Source organism: Zootoca vivipara, chromosome 6, assembly GCF_965207765.1.
Source record: "Zootoca vivipara chromosome 6, rZooViv2.hap1.1, whole genome shotgun sequence".
In the NCBI taxonomy this organism is placed as follows: domain Eukaryota; kingdom Metazoa; phylum Chordata; class Lepidosauria; order Squamata; family Lacertidae; genus Zootoca; species Zootoca vivipara.
Window position 1 is genome coordinate 23,573,256 of NC_142589.1, and position 20,153 is coordinate 23,593,408.

The 20,153-nt window shown below is 48.0% G+C and overlaps 1 protein-coding gene across 2 annotated transcripts in view; it reads left to right on the forward strand.

Annotated features, from left to right (window-relative positions):
- Positions 1-17,785, forward strand: part of NPHP4 (nephrocystin 4) — a 100,661-nt gene extending 82,876 nt beyond the window's left edge. For both annotated transcript variants that reach the window (XM_088671789.1, XM_035119028.3), the window contains exons 20-30: positions 4,939-5,150; positions 5,671-5,897; positions 7,095-7,281; positions 7,623-7,712; positions 8,361-8,517; positions 9,138-9,223; positions 9,811-9,896; positions 10,554-10,725; positions 14,001-14,180; positions 16,245-16,388; positions 17,081-17,785. In XM_088671789.1, coding sequence (XP_088527915.1) covers positions 4,939-5,150; positions 5,671-5,897; positions 7,095-7,281; positions 7,623-7,712; positions 8,361-8,517; positions 9,138-9,223; positions 9,811-9,896; positions 10,554-10,725; positions 14,001-14,180; positions 16,245-16,388; positions 17,081-17,221 — 1,682 coding nt within the window. In that variant the 3' untranslated portion in view covers positions 17,222-17,785. The remainder of the gene's footprint in view (positions 1-4,938; positions 5,151-5,670; positions 5,898-7,094; positions 7,282-7,622; positions 7,713-8,360; positions 8,518-9,137; positions 9,224-9,810; positions 9,897-10,553; positions 10,726-14,000; positions 14,181-16,244; positions 16,389-17,080) is intronic.
- Positions 17,786-20,153: the final 2,368 nt, after the last annotated feature.

The window sequence follows — 20,153 nt, forward strand, 5'->3', positions numbered from 1 at the left end:
AACTTGGCAGCTATGGGCAGGTGGGAGCAGAAATGGGGAAGAGGAGAGACCACCGCTTTCTCCTTCCCCAAACAGTGAGTGATGCACCAAGCAGGTGGATGCAAGGAGAGGAGGGATGGACCACCTGCTAAGGGCTTTGTGGATGAGTCTTCTTCCTCCCTTTCCTCCCCTCAACTTTATTGAGTTTATTTTTTATTTTTCTAATAATTTTTATTGATTTCAAGAAAAGAAAATCGAACAGCTTCGAGTAAACATACATAGCAGAATCCAGTTACAGACACAAGTTATAGAATACACAGTCAGACTAGATAACAGCAAATGATTAAATTATCTTAGAAGAGTCATTACCAGTTTCGTGTGATTATTGATTTTAGGATGGCACAAACTTGTTTTCTATTGCTCCGAAGGGGAGGACCCAAACCAACGGATTTAAATAGCAAGAAAGGAGATTCCAACTAAACCTTAAGAAGAGCTTTCTGATAATACAAGATTCCTGCATTGCAGGTGGTTGAATTAGATCACCCTTGTGGTCCCTCCCAACTCTATGGGCTGTTCAACCATCGAATGGATGGTGGTGGACTCTCCTTCCTTAGAAGCTTTTAAGCGGAGTTTAGCTGACCACTTGTCAGGGTTCCTTTAGCTTTAAAGAGATTTGAATCTCTGGTGTCCAAGGGTTCTCAGAAGGGATTTGTTTCGACACTTTATGCTCTGCTTCTAGACTTGCAATTGTCTCCCTTGCATTGCAGGGGGTCAGACTATATGACACTTGGGGGTTGCTTCCACCTATGGTTGTAACCCCTCTAAAGTGAGGTGTGGGTGGAGGGCTTGAGAACTTTTCCATACTAATAAAGGGGAAAATATTTAAGACCACACTCCCTCAAACTGATCTTTCTTCGCTTCACCCCATATCTATGCTGTGTGAGACGTTCAGACAGGGCTATCTCCCAGACAATATTGAGCCATGCCACTTCAGGTAGCATTTTTCATGACTTCCATTGTTGAGCAATGACCACCCAAGCCACCACCAGGGAAAGCAAGAAAAGAGCTTTGTGCTTAACTTTCGGATTCAGGTCACTTTCCAGAAGTAACAATGCTTCTGGGAGTGTCAGGCAACGGGGTGGACCAGTTACTGATGAAATTGTGTCCGATATCCAAGACCAGACCATTTGAGTTTATTTTGAAAAGATGAGGGTAGGTGGCCACTTGTTCCCTTAAGGGTATGTGGATCTGTTAGCTTGCTGGTACCTCATGCATAAATGTGTGTCCTCTTTGCAATGGGCTATGGGGACTGACTCAGAAAATGCATGATGTTAAACCTCAATGCACAGGGAAGAAGCCTCAGGTGAGGCTGTGTAAACTTGGCAGTTAAAGCAGCTCTTCAGTTAAGCCATGTTTTCTTTCTAGCATGGGATTGTGTTCAAGGTGTTCAGTGAAAAGCCAGCTTGACTTGATTTATTGTATTTACCCTGCTTTTCCTGTCTGTGGGCCCTCAAAGCAGCTGCCAGGATTGAAAACAGTCATGCAGAAGTACAAAATCATCATTAGAAAACTCCAAAGAGTTGGATGAAAACCAAACAGCTGCTCTGCACCTGAGCCGTTTTTGAGACTGGCCAAGCTCACCCTCGTAGCGAGGCCTTGGGTTTTTTTGGTTTTAATTCCAGACACTGGTTCTCTTTTAAAGGTGGATGCTGGTGGGTTGAGTGATCTGATCAGATCTTGGTTGGAGGCTTGGCGAGGGCAGCAGACCAAGCCAAGCAGCACCATTGCTGCAGCTTCTTGCGGGCACAGCCATTGAATACTGTGGGGATTTTTTTGGGGGGGGGGCGAGAAATTCAGAGGTGTATTATTCTAGCCAACTGCTGCCATGCAGGTAAAGACTACCTGCAAGGTTTTTGGGAAACAGATAATTTTACTTGTTTCACTTTACTTTGGACTGCTGTTCCTGCTTGCATTACTCACCAGTCCCAGCTATCCACCACCCCATTTGCAACCCCCTCTTTACATCTCACCGAAAGCCATTTCCTCCATCAGATTGCCCAACCTCCCTCCTCCATAGCTCACTCCCAAACCCCTTGTGAAAACCATCCCTCATTGCCCGACAGCTCTCCCAACGCCCCAGACTTTTGTACCCCTGCCGCAACCTGCTCCCTTGCTCTGCTACTAGTGCACACTCATCAGTCATATATATTCTCATATTCAAAGATGGCCTACATATTTTATTTAAATATGCAACAGCTGTAGCAGAATAAAATAGCACCCCCGCCACCGAAACCAACAAAGAACAATTCAAAGAACAAATGATATAGGACAGTTATTTTCGTTATTTATTTATTACGTTTATATCCCACCTTTTTCCTCCAAGGAGCTCAAGGTGGTGTGCACAGTTTTCCTCCTATTATCCCCACAACAACCCTGTGAAGTAGATTAGACTAAGAGGCAGCGACTGGCCCAAGATCATCCAGTGAGATCCATGGCTGAGTGGGGGAATTTGAACCCACGTCCTAGTCCAACACTCTAGCCACTACATCACACGGGCTCTCTATATCTAATAGCAGAGAAGATCCCCACAGCTGAATAGCATTGTCTTAAAGCCACTTGAAACAGCCTTCCAAACACGTCAGGGTGGAGTAGATATGGTTGTCAACCGGTAGGGAGTTTCTGAGTTACCCACAGGGAGAACTCGGAACTGCTAGCGACAGTGTCCCAAAAGATCCACAAGAAAGATATTCTGGGTGGGAAAAATAGTGAACTGGGAGCCTGCCCTAGAAGGGGCTAGTCCCCCCCCCCAAAGCTCTTGTAACACCTGCATCTATCCGGATGCAACCTCCAGAAGCAAGGGGAATCCTGCTGCACATCTTTAGGGCCTCTGGAGTCAGCCAGCCTTGGGCCAGCTCCACTTACACAGGTTGTGCGACATTCACCCACCTTAAACATCCCCTTCCCTCGGAGCAGTCTTGTCTAGATGTATCCGGATCCTGGCTTTGTGATTCATTTGTTGTTGTTGCCAAGGTTGCCTGAGCCGATCTGCCGCGACTGGGAGAACAGAAGGTGGACTGAGCATCCAATTAAGGGCATCTAACCTGCAAATAGGACTTACTATTTATAAAGAAAGAGAAAGAGAGAGGGGGGAGAGAGTCGTGCAGTCAGACTAATAGGCAACCTTGTACAGCAGTCCACGTCAGAAGAAGAATTTCATTTGGGAACCTGAATGGTGGAGTGGCCAGGGGGCCAGTGGACCTTTCCTTTTGAACCGCCAACTACCCCAGGCTGTCATGAATGCTATACACTGAGTAAGACCACCAGCCCTTCATGGCCAGCTCTACCTATGTATTAAAACTATTCAAGCCCTCAGGCAGAGAAAGAGGAGGAGAGGGACACACACACACACACACACACACACACAGAGAGAGAGAGAGAGAGAGAGAGAGAGAGAGAGAGAGAGAGAGAAACATTCTCTGGCCTGACAGCCCTTCAACCAGAGATTGAAACTAGGGCCTTTAAGGCATAGCAGTTATTTACTTACTTTTATTTTACTGCATTTATACCCCACCTTTTTCAAGCTCCTTGCTCGAGGTGCCATACTTGGCTCTCCGCCTCCTAACAACAATAACAACAACAACAACAACAACCTTGCAAAGTAGGTTATGCCGAGAGGCAGTGACTCACCATGGCCGAGCAGGGATTCAAACCCTGGTCTCCCAGATCTTAGTCTGTGACACTTTAACTGCTTTACCACACTGGCTCTCATCGGTTAGCTGTGGTGGTGGACAAAAGTGTAGCAGGAAGTGGCCAGTTCAGTGTGTAGACAATAACTTGGAGGACAAGTGGTGCGACCTAATAGAAGGCAGCTTGCTATGCTTTTGAAACTCCAGTTGCACCCACCATCAGGGCTGGCCCCAAGACATTTTGCCTGAGAACTGGATGCAGCCCTACAGGTTTTTCTGCCCGGCCCTTAGGACTCTCCCCACCCCACCTCTGTGCCTTTCCTAAGGGCATTTTCTTGCCAGCTGGGACCATGTCTCTTGTTTGCCTTGGTGGAGAGATGTGTGTCTAGAGACCTCCGACTCTTGTGTGGCGGAAATGTAGCCAGCTGTACAAGGGCACAAAGAATCCCATCTATTCTTCCTCTTACTTTTGCCTCTAGCCTAGCCCACCTGCTGGCATGTGGCCCCCAGAAGATTCCCCATGGCCCTTGGACTGAGGAAAGTGTAGACTGAGCTAGATTGCAAAGGGGATTGCCCTACAGTCCTGTGATTCTATGGCTAATGGTTGCAGCATAAGACAGCTTCTTACGTTTCTGTGCTTTAAAAGCTTTTTGTTCTCCTTCTGCTTTACCTCTGGTGGTCTTTTTCTCTCTATATATAAAAAAGCATATTACTTTATTTGCAAAGCTATTTCCCACCACAAAGGAAAGAAAAGGCCACATCAAACAAGGAACGAAAGAATATGAAAGTGTAGCCAACTGGTGTGTTGAAAATTGGTCCCCCAAATGAAATCAATCCGGGGAGATAAAGCCGCAAATTAATAACTTAATACTCAACCATTCAGCAGAGTAACATGTAGCTAATTCATTAACGTTGTCTTCAAAACCAAACTTGAAGCCTTTCATTTTGAGATCTAATGGAATTTGAAAGGAGGGCAGAGGTAGCCACGGTCTTAATTGCATTTTTATCTTTATTGCCCAGTAAAAAAAGAAGGGGGGGGCGGGGAGAAAAGGAAGAAGGAGTAAAAAAAATTTTCTTATTAAGGAAACAGAAAATGACACAGGTTTAAAAAGCGGCATTTAGGCAGGTATCAATCCCACAAGCAATTCCTGCGCATCAAGACAGAGAAATGATGTGATTGGCTTTTGCTTCATCCCATCTGCCCATTTCCATCATGACCTGAGTCTCTGTCTCTCTCTCTCTGTCTCTCTCTCTCTCTGTGTGTGTCTTCCAGTTGGGAATGTGTGCCAGGCACAAAAACTGGCTGATGTGGACAGCGAGCTGGCGGCCATGCTCTTCTCGCGCCTGCGCGAAGTCAGCGCCACATTCCAGCACAGCAACCGCGAGGCCAGCGTCACCCGGAGGCGGAAGCTGGAGAGGATGCTGTCGGTCCGGAGGCGGGAGTCCCAAGAGGGCGATGCTGGGAAGAAAGCCAGCCTCATCACGGTGAGAGACTGGCTGCCATGTGGCCGCCTTCTGAGCTGGACCCTTGGCCCATTTAGCCAAGTACAACTCACTCCCAAGTAATAGCAGCTCTACAGGGTCTTAGAGCTGAGCCGTCAGGTGGGAGACAGTCAGTGGTCTTCTACCCGCTGTCCGAACACATTGTCCCAGAGAGAGCCGCGGGTGGCATTGCCTTGTGCATTGTGTGGAATAAACATGTCCCATACGTCTAGTTACAGGTAGGTAGCCGTGTTGTTCTGACGTAGTCGAAACAAAATAAAAGAATTCCTTCCAGCAGCACCTTAGAGACCAACTAAGTTTGTCATTGGTAGGAGCTTTCGTGTGCATGCACACTTCTTCAGATACCTTCCATACAGATACGTTCCATACAGTTTCAGAATTGTCTTTGGTCTTTGTGTTCCCTAGTACTCTTAAGATGCTGTGTTAGTTTCTCCAAGAGAGCTACGTCCCATAGGCCACCCTGCCCACTCAGCCAGTTCTTGAGCCTTCCCTTCCCTCCCAGGGACGGCATGAGGATCGCATTCAGCACTCCCGGGACCTCCAGATCATCGAGGCCTACCGGGAGCGCATCAAAGCCGAGAGCATCGCCAGCATGCTGAGCCAGGCCATTACCACCCGTCACACCCTCTACGCCACGTTTGGCACGGCTGAGTTCTTCGAGTTTGCCCTGAAGAACCCGTATAATGTCCAGCACACGGTCACCATAGAGACGGACAACCCAGAGCTCAGGTAGGAGAAGTCCCAGGGGAGCAGTTGGGAGCAAAAGCAGGCGGTGCCCTTCTTTGTGCTTACTGAGCCCCAACCGGATCGCTGTGAGAAAAAGCAGCTGCATTGTGAACGCCAGAAGGATCATGCAAAATCTGCCGGGAGACACACAATCAATCATAAAAATGCTCGGCATTAATGTGTGTTTGTGTATCTACCCGGTATGGTGCGTTTCAAGTGTTCATATCACTTCACGTGCATTAGCTCAGTAATCCTTACAACATATTGCTGGGAATTGCAGGTTGGGAAAGCACTCTTGCCCTTTGATCCTCCTTGCGGGCTTCCCATTGGGGCATCTGGTTGGCCCCTGGTAGAGCATGATGCTGGACCAGATATGCTTTTGGCCTCATCCAGCAGGGGTTCTCCTTATGTTCTTATATTGAAGTGTCCTTCATTTTGGGTCATTGGAGCAGGGTCCCTTGAAAAATGCCAGGTGTGCAGTCAGGTCAAGATTTATCTTTTTCCCCTCTTCCCTCCCTATCCCCTTTCCCTCGTGTGCTGTTCTTGTTTTGTTTTTTTTAGGTTGTAAGCCTGTGTTGCCAGGCTTCTTTTAACTGATCATATGTAAACCACCTTTTTGTCTAAGGAGCAGGGTACAAATGCTCTAAATAAATAGTAATTCGTGTGGGAGGTAGAGGGGAGGTTTAGTTCACACACTGCACAAACAGGTTGCTGCATCCCCTGTAGGATCTCTGCCAGTGGGAGTTGCAGTTCTCAATCTCAGGGAGGGAAGACAGTTTTGGACCCCCACCCTGCCCTGCAAAAGTTTGCTTTGCTTCCCCACCCCACCCCGAACCAGTGGGCGGCATTCATTTGCCTACAGGCAATAATAAAAGGGTTCTATGCACATGAATGCCACCAGCCCCCAGTTAGAAGGTAAATTCTTCAGTTGTGATTCTTGCATTGCAAGGGGTTGGACTAGATGACCCGTGGGTCCCTTCCCAACTCTACAATTCTATGCTCCTGTGAAATTAATTCTCCCTCCACTATACACGAGGAAAGCCGACACACGTGCTGCAACACACATCGGCTCCCAGCCACGGTGCCAAAGGTGGCAATCCAAAGTTTGATTTTGAGATGGATCGCAGGTAACAAAGAGGTTGGAAGTCCCGCCTGGAAGTAAAAGCATTTGGCATTTGTTGGGTTTGTTTCTCCCTCCAGGGTCATTGTGGATGCTAGAGAATGGAGGCACTTCAAGAAGCTGACCCAAACCACCACCCCTCTGGAGGAGGACATGTTTCACCTGCAGGACGACCTCACGCCTCAGGTGTACCTGCGCCCCAAGGAGACGGTCCACATCCCCTTCAAGTACCAGGCCTTCTCCCTGGAGCATGCTGCCACCATGCAGGTAGAGAGGCGTTCGTGCTTTGCTTTTTAAAATACTTCCCAAATATTTGCTTTTGAGAAACTTTACACAAGGTGCAGCACTGGAATCTCATTTAAGCCTGTAGCAGAATGAATTCCACAGCATATAAACCAGGATAATGGCTCACAGACATTAGACACCCAGAAGACAGTGGCATAGCTGCCAAGTTATCCCTTTTTTTAAGGGATTTTCCCTTATGCTGAATAGGCTTCCTCGCGAGAAAAGGGAAAACTTGGCAGCTATGCAGTGGGAGGATTTTTTTTTTGAGGGGGGGGGAGAGTTAAAATGGGAAGCACACTCCAACTCCTCTCTTTCATTCCCAGCAAGGTCCCACGGAGCCGATGTTCAGCAAAGGCAAGGAGGACTCCGCAGCCCCCTGGAAGTCCTGTGGGATACAAACAAAGCACATCAGGGTAAATTGCACTGATTGACAAGGAGAGTGATTGGACAGCACCCAGTCAGTCGGCTTGTGGGTGCTCTTCCCTCTTCAGATTTGGTGGTTCTGTCACTCTCGGTATATTCCTCATGCAGGAAGGTTGACGGGGTGGTGGCGGCAGTGGCAGGGGTGGGTCTGTGTGCAATGACTTGTGGTGGGGGCAGCTCCAGACATGCGCCCCCCCCAATTTACCACCCCTGTGCCTTTTGATCTCCAAACCTTGCCCAGCTCTGTAATAAAGATGTGGCCTGTTTTCCAAAAGGCACTCCAATTTTATTATTTCTTTAAAGGCACGCAAGGACCTGATTAGTATTTACAGGTGATAGTACTAAAATTTCTCAAGGATTATTTCTGCTCTCTGCATTTATGGGATGTAACAAGGATATCAAGCCTAAGGACTTAATTCCGCATTTGCTAATTGCGGCTTAGGCAAACTATCCCACAGCAGTGCAATAAAGATTCGGCCTGTTTTACGAAAGGCAACTTTTCCTCCAGGGCGCTCAAGGTGGTGCACGTGGCTCCCCCCCCCCACCTCATGTAATCCTTGCAACAATCCTGCAAGGTAGGGCGGGGTGAGAGGCAGTGAAGTCAACGACATTAACTTTCTCCCTCTCCCTCCACTCAGGTCTCCTTCACTGCAAGCGGCGGGAAGCTCCTCGCCATCCTCAGTGTGAACGTGGAATCCCAGCCCCATGTGGTGGATCAGACGTTCCGCTTCTACCACCCGGAGCTCACCTTTCTCAAGAAATCCATCCGTTTGCCTCCTTGGCACACTCTTCCAGGTAGCTCTTAGCCAATTTTGCAGGCAGCCCCACCCCCTGAAAGTGCAGAACGAGAAACGGCACGTCGAAAGTCACTGCCATTGCCAGGGCCAAGATGGATATACTGAATGTATGCAATGGGAAAGGGTCATAGTTCAGGGCACCTGCTTTGCATGCAGAATCTCCCAGTTTCAATTGGGATCTCTGGGTAGGGCTGAAGAAGACCCTTGTCTGAAGTCCTGGAGAGCCACTGCCAGTCAGTGCAGACAATACTGAGCTAAATGGCCCTGTAGTCTGCTGTGATACTGTACTGTACTGTACTGTACTGTACTGTACTGTACTGTACTGAGGTAGAACATTAGCTCTGGGGTAGAGCATATGCTTGGAATGCAGAAGGTGGCCAGTTCAGCCCTTGATTTCCTGTCTGGGTAGTGGGGTGGTCTTAGCAGTATAAATTCCCTGTTTAGGGAAGTTTTTAATCTGTGATATTTTAATGTATTTTGGTATTTGTTGGAAGCCGCCCAGATAATTGCGTTCAGCGTTTGCATTGCATGCCGCAGGAGTGACGGCAGAGATTATTTTCATTCATGCTGTTTTCGTGGGAATAATCAGACCTCACGATCCATTTTTGTCCTTGCCAGGTGCCCCAGTGGGTATGCCGGGTGGAGAACCAGAGATGTTTGTGCGTTGCAGTGACCCCAACATTGTTTGTGAAACCAAGAAAATGGTACTGAATGCCCCATAAATCTTTGAAAATTATTCCAACCCACCAAAGATTAGCGAGTTTTTTCCCCTACCCCCTTTTGCTCCTGCTCCCAAGGTGCTGAAAATATTTCTTTCCTAACTTCCAGCACAGCTCTGAGTCTTACACACGTTATAAATTAACTTTTCCAGATGCAAGAAAGCAGAGCCTTCAGGGAAGAGAGCTATATGTCAGTGGGTCGTCCCTTGTCTGATGAAGGTCCCAGGATTAATCTCCGGCATCGCTGGGAAAGGGCTCTCTCCGTATAACACCCTGGAGAGTTTCTGCCAGGCAGGGTGGACCAGGGTGAGGTTAGCAGTGCAGCCCTCCAGATGTTGCTGGATTCCAGTTTCCATCAGCCCCAGTCAGCCCAGCCAATAGTCAGGGATGACAGGAGTCTTACTCTAGCCGCATCTAAAGGGATGCGCGTTGACCACCCCTGGTGTAGATCAGTGATGGAAGGCAGTCTCCTCTGTTCCAAAACCTGCTCCCTGGTTTTAATTCAGAAATTAATTCGACACTGCTGGGTAAGGTCTGATATGTCACAATCTGGTCTCGGTCTTCCCACCCAGGGGCCTGGCGAACCTCAGGATGTCTTTCTGAAAGTCGCAGGGGGCCCAAGTCCACAGATCAAGAGGTTCTTCCTTTCTATTTACACGTAAGTAGGAAACCATGACGGCGCTCAGATTCTGTGCTGCATCAGAGTTACTAAGGGTGGAGGGTTCCTTCCTTCCTTGCTTGCTTGCTTGTATGTGTGCTGTTGTTTAACAGGTAAGAAGCAAAGCAATAAAAATTAATTTTAAAATATCAAAAGGCACCCTGCAGCCTATGCCAGTTTTTCCCAACCTTGTGCCTCCAGATGTTTTGTGACTACAATTCCCATCATTCCTGACCACTGGTCTTGCTAGCTAGGGGTGATGGGAACTGTAGTCCAAAAACAGCTGGAGGCACAAGGTTGGGAAACACTGGCCTATGCTGCTCTGTCTCCTTAAGGAAACAGACCCTGGAACATTCAACCACTCGGAGAAGCCCAGAGCTGAGCGCAGAACTGCGTTTTGTTTGGATGTTTTCCTTTTGGTTTTTTAAACAAGGAAACAAACCAACAAACCAGGATAGGATTGTGCCCTGCTAGGCCGTGCGAGCATTCCCCAGGAACCGGGAGGCTGGTGCTTAATTTATGGAACACACACATGTGGGTTTGAGGGAGGATTTTCCTCTTTTCCCGGCTCACAGTTTTGGAGCCGTCACTTCCCCGAGTATTTTTCACTCTGACAAGGCTGTGAAGCACCATCTGTTGCTCCGTTTGTCACTCCAGGGACCCCTGGCTGGCTGCTCCGACACAGATCTGGCAATTCTACCTCCATTCTTTGCAGCGGGTGGATGTTAGCTGCATAACAGGGCAGCTGACCCGCCTTTCGCTGGTGCTCAGAGGGACTCAAGCCATCCGGAAGGTGAAAGCGTACACCTCACACCCGCATGAGCTGACGGTAAGATCAGACCCCGGGACTCCGTGGGGACTGTGCTTTATTCCGTCCTTGCTCAGATCTTAAAAGAACAGGAAATCTTCTGTTTTATTTTCCTCCTCCTTTATTACGCTTTCTCCCTCCTGCCTGGATTAGTCAAACGGTTGATCCTAGCCAATCAGGGATCACATGGTGTAGCTAATCAGATTCGGCTGGGCGATGATGTTTTTCCAAGGACAAATAAAAGCAATTGAGAAAGAAAGGGTGATGCACATGTTCACAAGAAACTGGCGAGAAATCACTGGTGAGAAATCACACAAGGAGGGTGTGTGTGTGTGTGTGTGTGTGTGTGTGTGTGTGTGTGTGTGTGTGTGTGTGTCTGCTGGGAAATTTGATTCAGCCTCTGCAAGTGTCTTTGCTTGGAGATTTTCATCAAAGGTCCCCAAGAGATGGGCCATCCGCTAGGATGCAAGAGCCTGTTAGGGGACCTCAGACAATTTACAGCTGCAAAGCCTCTTCTGTAATTGTCTTTTGATTAAAGCCATTGTACGGAGGGATCAGTGGCCCAAAAACCCCAGTGGGCAAGTTATCAGAATTAATGAGTCTATGGAGAATAATAATTTCTTTAGAATGCGTTTAGTCATAATTATAAATGTGAATAATAAGAGAAACACAAACTCCGCTGCCCTCACATAAATTGAAAAAAGGAGGGTGGGCTTGAAAATTCTGAAGCTGCATGAGTTGAAAGGGGACAACAAAAGACAAAGGAAAGTTGAAGGAAACTCCGGCTTAATTCATGGTATGGTGTCAAGTGATATTCTGCTGATCAGACCCGGGATCAGTTTAGATGTGGATTCTCTGATGAGCCTTGGTCAATCCCTCACCCTCAACTTCACCTATCCAGTCCGTATAAAAGCCCATACGGTACTCAGTGTGACATGAGGTTATAAGAGCATAAGAAAAGTCTGCTCAGAAGTATAATGGGTGGAGATGTGAGTAATCTGCGGTTCTCTCCAAACTCGGAATTTGGCATTAGGTTCATGCAGAATTTAGGTGGATAGTTAAACAGGTGCACACCTGTATGGGCAGTTGGTATGTTGATGGTGCTATTGGCGATGTTTGTAAGCCAGAGAAGATGCTGAGGGAGGCATGGAGGGACTTGACCTCTGGTGAGTGTGCAGCAGCAAGTAGCAAGCATCAAGAGCTCAGGGAGCCACATCTAGTTCAGATTGTGCAGGACCTGGACCAGCTCCCAGTGGGAGTTTTCAGAGAAGATGGGCGTTACAGGCAGACCTATTGAGTGCCCAGGTCCTGGCCTTTAGCTGAGAGTGAGAAGGAATTTAAAGCTGGCGACAATTTGAAGTCAGGAGGCTATGTCAGCGGGTTACTGACACCTGTAAACTCTCGAGCTTATGAAAGATTGAGAGTCTTGGCCAACAGGTCTTCGTTTAGGAAGTCTAAACTTCCAGTCAAACACGGGATCCACTCCTTGAGGCTGCCCTCAAAGTGGGCCTCGAAATGTCTCAGGGTGTTCAGGGTCCCCAAGGCAAGCTTCTGCTGACCTTCATCCATTGAGACCACCTCCCCTGCCATTGAGAGGCACATGCAGCCTGAGCCGTGGTGGAGAATGGCCTTGTATTCTCTGGAGAACCTCCTGTGGAGTCAGCTGAGTGTTATATCTCTAGAGCAAAGGGGAGGAGGAAGCCAGTGGCAATTATACCTTAGGCCAAGGATCAGGAGCCTTGCTTTCAGTTTCTAAAACAGCCCTCCCTTAAATGTAATGGGCATTAAGCACCGCAGCCGGACAGACTGACCAGAGATGGCTGCTAAATCGCTGGCATAAGGCGGATGTGGCCCCCGTTGCCAAGGGGGAACCTTCATGAAAAGAAAATGCTAGGCCCTTGCCTTTTGCCTCTGCAGGCTCTCATTTCCATGTTAGCAGCACCCATTGAATCATTGCCTCATTTGCATTCCAGGCTGGAGACAGAGGTGGAGCAGATTAGCTTCCCCCGTGGCTTGATCAAAGGATAGCAGGGTGGTCCCTTTCAGAAGAGCCTCCTTGGTGTCTGTAGCATTTTGGATTAACCTCTGAGAAGCCCCTCATCCTCCGGCAAGGGGCTTTGGTAGCTACTGTTCACAGCATCAGTCACCTAGAGCACATGGCCTTGAGGTCACTGTCCCCATTGGGGCACCATTGTTAAAGGGCCAAAGTATGGATGCTGATACATCCATCACCTTTCTCATCGTTCATTTGTAAGCCATCTTTCCATAGTTAAGCCCACCCTGTAGCATCTCTGGATACGATGTAGAGGGAGGGAGGGAGGGAGGTGTCCTGCGAGGTGAAGGAGAGGACCATTGTGCCTTGCACTTAAACACAATGCTCCCTTCCAAAATTATTACCTGGCTTTTGGCAAGCCACCCACCCACACCTTGTAACTCACATCTAACAAAGAGGAAGGGAGGAGTCTTTCTTCCTCACTTCCTCTGTGGGAGAGACATGGATTTCCCTCCCCAGAATCCTTTGACAGTGACTTTAAAATGGAACAGATTTTAAGTCTTAGCTAGGCCTGAAATCACTTGTGGTTAGTAAAACCGCCCATGGGCTATTGAACATAGGCTCGTAAGCAAGCTATGTTCAGAGTGAGCAATGGAATGCCTCAAGTCTCCTACTATAGACAGACCAGGGGTGGTTCTGCCATTGATCACGGTCTTTCTTGCTAAAGGTGGATCTAAGGATCCATGCAATAAGGCTGATGAAGCAGCCCTGAAAAGGAGTTCTGGGTCCTCAGCAGCTTCACTCCATGGTTTAGTCAGCAACTACTCCCTGTTTTCCAGAGCAAGCTTTGTGTGGGCAGAGGTACAGGCGCCGAAGATTATGTAATATTTTGCAGCAAGCTCCTTTCCCCGTAGGCTCATTATGAAGCTGAATGTTGGAAGATTCGGGACAAATAAAACAAAGCCTTTCTTCATGCAGTGCATAGTTAAACTACAGAACTCGCTCCCGTGGGAGGCGGTGATGGCCCTAACTTGGATGGCTTTAAAAGAGAATCTAAACAAATTAATGGAGAATATGGCTATTGATGGCTACTGGCCATGATACTTCTGCTCTGCCTCTGCAGATGGAGGCAGTGATGCTTCTGAACACCAGTTGCTGGAAGCCACAGGAGGGAAGAGGGCTCCGTGGTCAGATCCTGCTTGCATCAGTTTGGCCACTGTGAGAACAGGGTGCTGGACTAGATGGGCCATTGGCCTGATCCAGCAAGCTCTGTGCTTATGTCTCCTCATTCTTCCCCTGCTAGGTGGACCCAGAAGGCATCTTCATCCTCCCTGCAAATGGCGTGCAAGATCTGCACCTCGGCGTGAGGCCTCAGAGTGCCGGCAGCCGGCTTGTCTACCTCAACCTGGTGGATGTCGAATACCATCAGCTTGTCTCTTCCTGGCTGGTGTGCCTATCCTGCCGGCAGCCTCTTGTCTCCAAGGTAGTCAGACTTTTGCCTTCAATTCCAGGTTTTACTAAGGGTGATGCAAGGGGGGCAGAAAGGTCAGGTGGAGGGCCGTGTTCTCCTGAACATGAGGGATCCAGAATAGGCAAGGACAAGACCTTGCTTCAGGTGGGTTTTCCTTTCAGTCTGAAAGTCAAAAGTCATCTTACACTCCTGTCTCAGGAGTGCCATTTAGGGGGGACTTGGGTGGCAATTTCAAGGCTGTCTGCATGGTTATTCTTCAGGAGTTTTTGTGTTTCTGGTCATTATTAGGAATGGCAAAGGTGTGTCCTAAAAGGCAATGCACTGTTTGTTTCCCCCTCTTGTTGTAATTTAAAATCCAGGCCTTTAGCTACATAGCTTGTCTCCCATCACTGAAATCTGCTCTGTGGGCAGGAAGGAACTTTGACTGGCCTCTGAGCTCTGCCCTTGCCTGTTCAACAGAGGAGCAATTTGCCTTGCTGCAGTTCAGCCACCCCCAGCTCCCCAGATTCAGAGACCATGAATCAGAGAATACACGATTCGGTTCAGTTTCATGTCCACAGCCACGTTTCCTTCAGCCCTTCCTCAAAACGCGTTCTTAGAAGACAGAGGGTAGGAAGGCAGGATCCCACAAGCCTTAACCTTCTGGCTATTTATTCATTATTTAATGTATTTATATCCCACTTCTCTCCCATACTGGGATTCAAAGCAGCGTGCAACATTTAAAAACTTCAAAATGCATCGAAACACATTTAGAACCAGCAGCTGAAGTACCGTTTGCAGTGATCAGCATTGTCTGCTCCTTAGTTCTCAAAGTCCTGCCTGAACAGGGAAGGTCTTGGCTGGCTGACAGAAGGATAGCAAAGAGGGAGCCAGGCTGACCTCTCTCGGGAGGGAATCCCACAATCTGAGAGCAGCCGCAGAAAAGACTCTCTCTTGTGTCACCACCAGCAATGCTTCTGATGTTGATGGGACCAAGAGAAGGTGCTCACTGGAGGAGCTTAGCAAACAGGCGGGTTCATACAGGGAGGTCTCCCAGGTAGCCTGAGCGCAAGCTGTATAAGGCTTTATGGGTCATAACCAGTGCTTTGCATTGTGCCCAGAAATGGACTAGAAGCCAGTGAAGTTGTTTTAAGAGGGGTGCAACATGCTCCCTGCAATGCCCCCATCAGTAGTCTGGACCAGCTGAAGCTTCCAAAGGTAGCCCCATGTACAATGTGTTACAGTAGTCCAACTGGGATGTAACTAGGGCATGTGTCACTGTGGCCGGATCCAGCATCTGATTTGCCCCCTTCCCCCTTTTCTCCACTGTCTCATTATAACAGCCTTCTCTGGTTTGCTTATTAGACATTAAGTCCTCTGGGTAAGGAAGTGTGCCAGCCCTGTAGAGCACCTGAGACTCCAAAACTGGAGACAGTAGCAATTACCCTGGCACACCTGACAGCAGGCTAGGTGAGAAAGCATCAGATATTCAGCAGCTGCTCAAAAGGTGAAGCTAAGAGCTAACTCAGCAGCAGCAGCTCAGATGGGATGCTAAAATGTGAAATCGACACATACACACACCGAGTTGTTTATAGCTCTGCAGCCTCAAGATATGAGGAAATCCAGCTCAGTCACAGTAGGCCCTCTGAAACTGATGGCCTTTGAATCATAGGACTGTAGAGTTGGAAGGGATCCCAAAGGTCATCTAGTGCAACCCCCTGCAATGCTAAGGAATCCCTGACAGATGGCCATCGAAACTGTTTAAATTGGGGGAGCTCTTTGATTTCATTGGGCATAGATGTTGGGTGCAACCCAATATATATAGACCCCCCATCTCCTGTGTAATTAAAAGGAGGCGGGGCTATTTGAAACAGGAAGTGTTATGGGAGGAAAAGAGTGAATCACCCTCTCTCAGAGTGTCTCTTCCCCCAAAGCACATGCCTGTACCTACTAAACTGAAAAAAGGAAAGAAACTCAGAGGAGATCCTAAACACAGAGTTCTCTCACACCATTCGGCCCTGATAGTGGCGTTGCATCATCCTGTCCAGTGTAAAATGGTTGTCTCGGACTCCAGTTTCTTTTTCTTCCCACCTCCAGGCTTTTGAAATCGTGCTCCCCCCGGGCGGAGGGAAAGGCTCAAACAAGAGGATCACCTACGCCAACCCCTATCCATCCCGGAGGGTCTATTTCCTGCACACCAACCGGCCGGACCTTCTACAGTTCAAGGAGGATTCTTTTGAGGTAGCATCTTAAGAGGAACAGGATGGTTTGACTTGGCTGAGGTTCCAGGAAGTTCTCAAGGCAGAAATGCTACCCTGGGCACTGCTAAGTTGGCTCTCAACCGTCTCTGTAATCTGCATGTTTGGATAGAATCATTGAATTGTAGGGGTGGAAGGGGCCCCAAGGGCCATCTAGTCCAACCCCCCTCAGTGCAGGAATCACAGCCAAAGAATCTCTGGCACATGGCCATCCAACCTCTGTTTAAAAACCTCCAATGAATGAGAGTTTTGAGGATATCAAGGGCAATCAGCTCTCACATCCCAAAATAGTTCTGTGAGGGTTCTCTTCGCATGTGTATGCCTCATCTTTCAGTTTCGATGAGGGTATGCAATGTTTAGAATGCATGAAACAGCCAGCATAGACCAAATCCCAGAGGCAAAGCTTCCATATTGTCTCATGTAGCCTCGAGCACCATCTGAACACCTTCCAGCCAAAATTCAGCACTAAAATAATAATAATAATAGTAAAAATCCCACACCACCCTTGAGACACAAAAGGTGCTTCACTTTGGCTTGGAATTGAGCCATGCCCTTTTCAACAATTATACTGAGGGATCATCCACGGAATCACTGCTTACTGAGCAATTTATATGCAGGCATCCATTAGCCCTCAACTGACCCTCTGGCTACCGTCCCTGTTGTTTATCCTCTCAGATCGGCGGAGGGGAGACGTACACCATTGGCTTGCGGTTTGCCCCGAGCCAGAGTGCTGGCGAAGAGGAAATCCTGATTTATATCAATGATCATGAAGACAAGAACGAAGAGACTTTCTGCGTGAAGGTCACCTACCAGTAGTGTCGTAAGGTGTATGCGTTTGTGTGTGCCCTTGCCTCGGTTGTTTCCCGCTCTCCTGCAACCCATCAAACTTCCCTGAAGGGACAGTCCCGCTCCCTTCACGATCCCCGTTGGCAAACAGCCTTTGTGCCCCTGAATTGTCGCTGACCACAAGTCTGCAGAGAGATTACCTCCCCCTCCCTGCTACCTCAGAGCGGTGGGACACATGGCCTCCACTTGAGTGTACTTTAGCTTGCATCCCATCGAGCCCCTGCTAAGCCTGCGTGATTGATTGCCCGAGTGGATTCCTGGGACGTCAGCACGACCTCCAGCCACGCAGCTGAGTCCCGCCTGTTATACCCCTGCCCCCTTTCCTCCTGGCTCCGGATCGAAAATTCATTTCTCTCGCCACGAAATGTCACCGGCTGGTAGAAGGCAGCGGAGGCTTTCAGACCTTTAACACGGCAGTGCAAGCTTGTTTGCCAATTTGTTTGGTTTTGTAACATTATTTTTACACAGGGGTTGGGTTGGGGGCGTGTTTGGGTGCTTGTTTTTTTTTTTTAATTAAAGAAAGGATGATAATCAGAAGAACATACGTGCCTTCTCATTCTTGTTGAAGGAATTAAACTTAATTGTTTAAAGCCACCACAGTATGGAGAAAGCAGACAGTTATTTTGACGTAATCAACACACACAAACATAAAAATAAAGCTCATTCCCCATGGAAAAAATGCAGCAACCCTCTATAATAAACTATAAAGGTGTTAAAAAAGAAATTAAACCAGCAGCACATCCCACCCACCCACCCCACCAAGTGTTTTTGGTTTGTTTTTATAAAACCTGGCTGTCCAAACAAATTATGCCACTTGGATGGTAATGTATATATCTTTGTCTGCAAGGAAAGGATATACACGGTCCAGGATACTGTTGCTGAAATTTTGTCCTAAACAGAGCACACAACTGGGGACCAGCGATCAGGGGGTGGGTGGGGCAGGATGAGGGAAAAGAGAAGGAAATGGATCATTGGCATGCAAGGAGGTGGCAGCAATTTCAAAGGTAAATATGGGGTTGGGACTAGCAGGTACCATTTATTTTATAAAGCTCTCACCCATCGCCCACTATGTTATGCACTCTTCCTCTAAAAAGTGTGTCTCAAATGCTTCAAAGCAAATACTGATTAAGACAGGGTCATCTAAACTTTGGATACCTGGAGGTACAAGTTTGTTTCTGCCCTCTACCCCCGGGTTAAAAGAGGATGCATAGTTTGCTGTTACATCCAACTGCTACGTATCTATTTTGGCTGCTCAAACAAATTTTGCAGGTGTGCTTCTTTCTGCTGTGAGATGGACTGGGTCATATGGTTCCCCCAATGTCCTCTTCTCCTCTTTAATTGGTCTGTCATTGATAGGGAGATGCTTTCTGGGTTATAGCCGAGCTTTTAGGATTCCCCTTCACTTGTAGCAATAGATTATATTTGAAGGGGTGAGGGATACAGCTGTGGGAGACCTCCCTCTGGTAGGCATAGAGGCATACATCCAACATGGTGGGCTAGTTTTGGGAAGGTACACTTTGTCCCTTGTTTGAGAATCAAAGATACACTAAAATAGACCATCAGATCTCGAATTGGTCTGTGACCGTTCAATAAACTTTGATTTGACCATCAGGTGGGGGCAGCATCATTGATGTGGTAGTTGGCTGAACATCTGGGGAGGTTGTTGTAGAGCATCTGCTTTTCACCACAGAAAGCCCCAGTCCAAATTTCTGGCGTCTCCAGGCAGGACAAGGAAAGTCTCTTGGTCTGATATCCCAGAAAGGCAAAAGTTGTCAGTGTAGGTAACATTGAGCGAAATGGATTGATGGCCTGACTAGATATATCACAGTTTCTTGTCTTCTGTATTCCTGTGTTTGTGTTTGCTTGGGAACAAGCAAGAGCACCTGTGGAAACCTGTGTGATGTGCCTGCTAGAACAGGGGGATCCAATGTGGGACCTTCCAGATGTGGACTACAACTCCCATAAGCCTCAGCCAGCATAGCCCACAATGAAGGATAATGGGTGTTGTAGTCCAACTATACCATGTTAGCTATTCCTCTGCCAGAGAATCAACCTTATGCTGGAAAGACCTGGTTTCACCACTCTCAGCCACAAAACCTCTCTGGGTGACCTTGGGCCAGGCATTGTTTCGCAAACTTCTCTCAAGATGGGATGGGATGGCCTCATGTCTGCTACCCCTGAGATCCTTGGATGATAAACCAAGTAAACTTAGTATTTACCAAGTAAATAGGCTCCGATTTCAAAATGGTCATTTCCTGCTAGCCATTTCAGCTAGCAAATGGGAGCATCCCATTAGAAGACGGGAAACGGTTTTTCCTCGGCTACTGAGAGAGGGACCAGCGTTTCATTAATTGAATGAAAACTACAAGCCCTGAAATACAATTCCAGGGCTGAACAAAAAAAGCCCAGAGGCCAGGAGCGTCTCAAAAGAATGGAGAGTAATTCTGCCCAAACGGCCGAGGGATGGAATTTCCATCTCAACGGCCCATGGCACAGGTAGCAAAGCAGCCAGCAGACTGGAAAATGAGGGAGCCTTCGTTAGTTAATAACCTCTTGTTTCGTTCAAAGAGGAGGTGGAGGGGAAAAGGGAAATAAAGCAAAAAGAGCCATTGGGATTAAACTAGGAAAATGCTTTAGGGTTTTGTGTGTGTGTGTGCCTGCGTGTTTTAGTATTGAATCTAACCGGTGGAAATGGCAAACCGCAGAATTAATTGGGGGCTTAAAATCCATCCATATGAAGGTCAGTGACATGGTGACAAAACTGTATATTGGTCCTCCTTAAGAAATTTAATTCCACTCATCCCAACTGTTTGCGATAGCAGCAGTTGCAGCAGCGGGAGCAGGGAAGCAGTGATGACTACCCGCCCCGCCCCGCCCCGCCCCGCCCCGCCCCGCCCCGTTC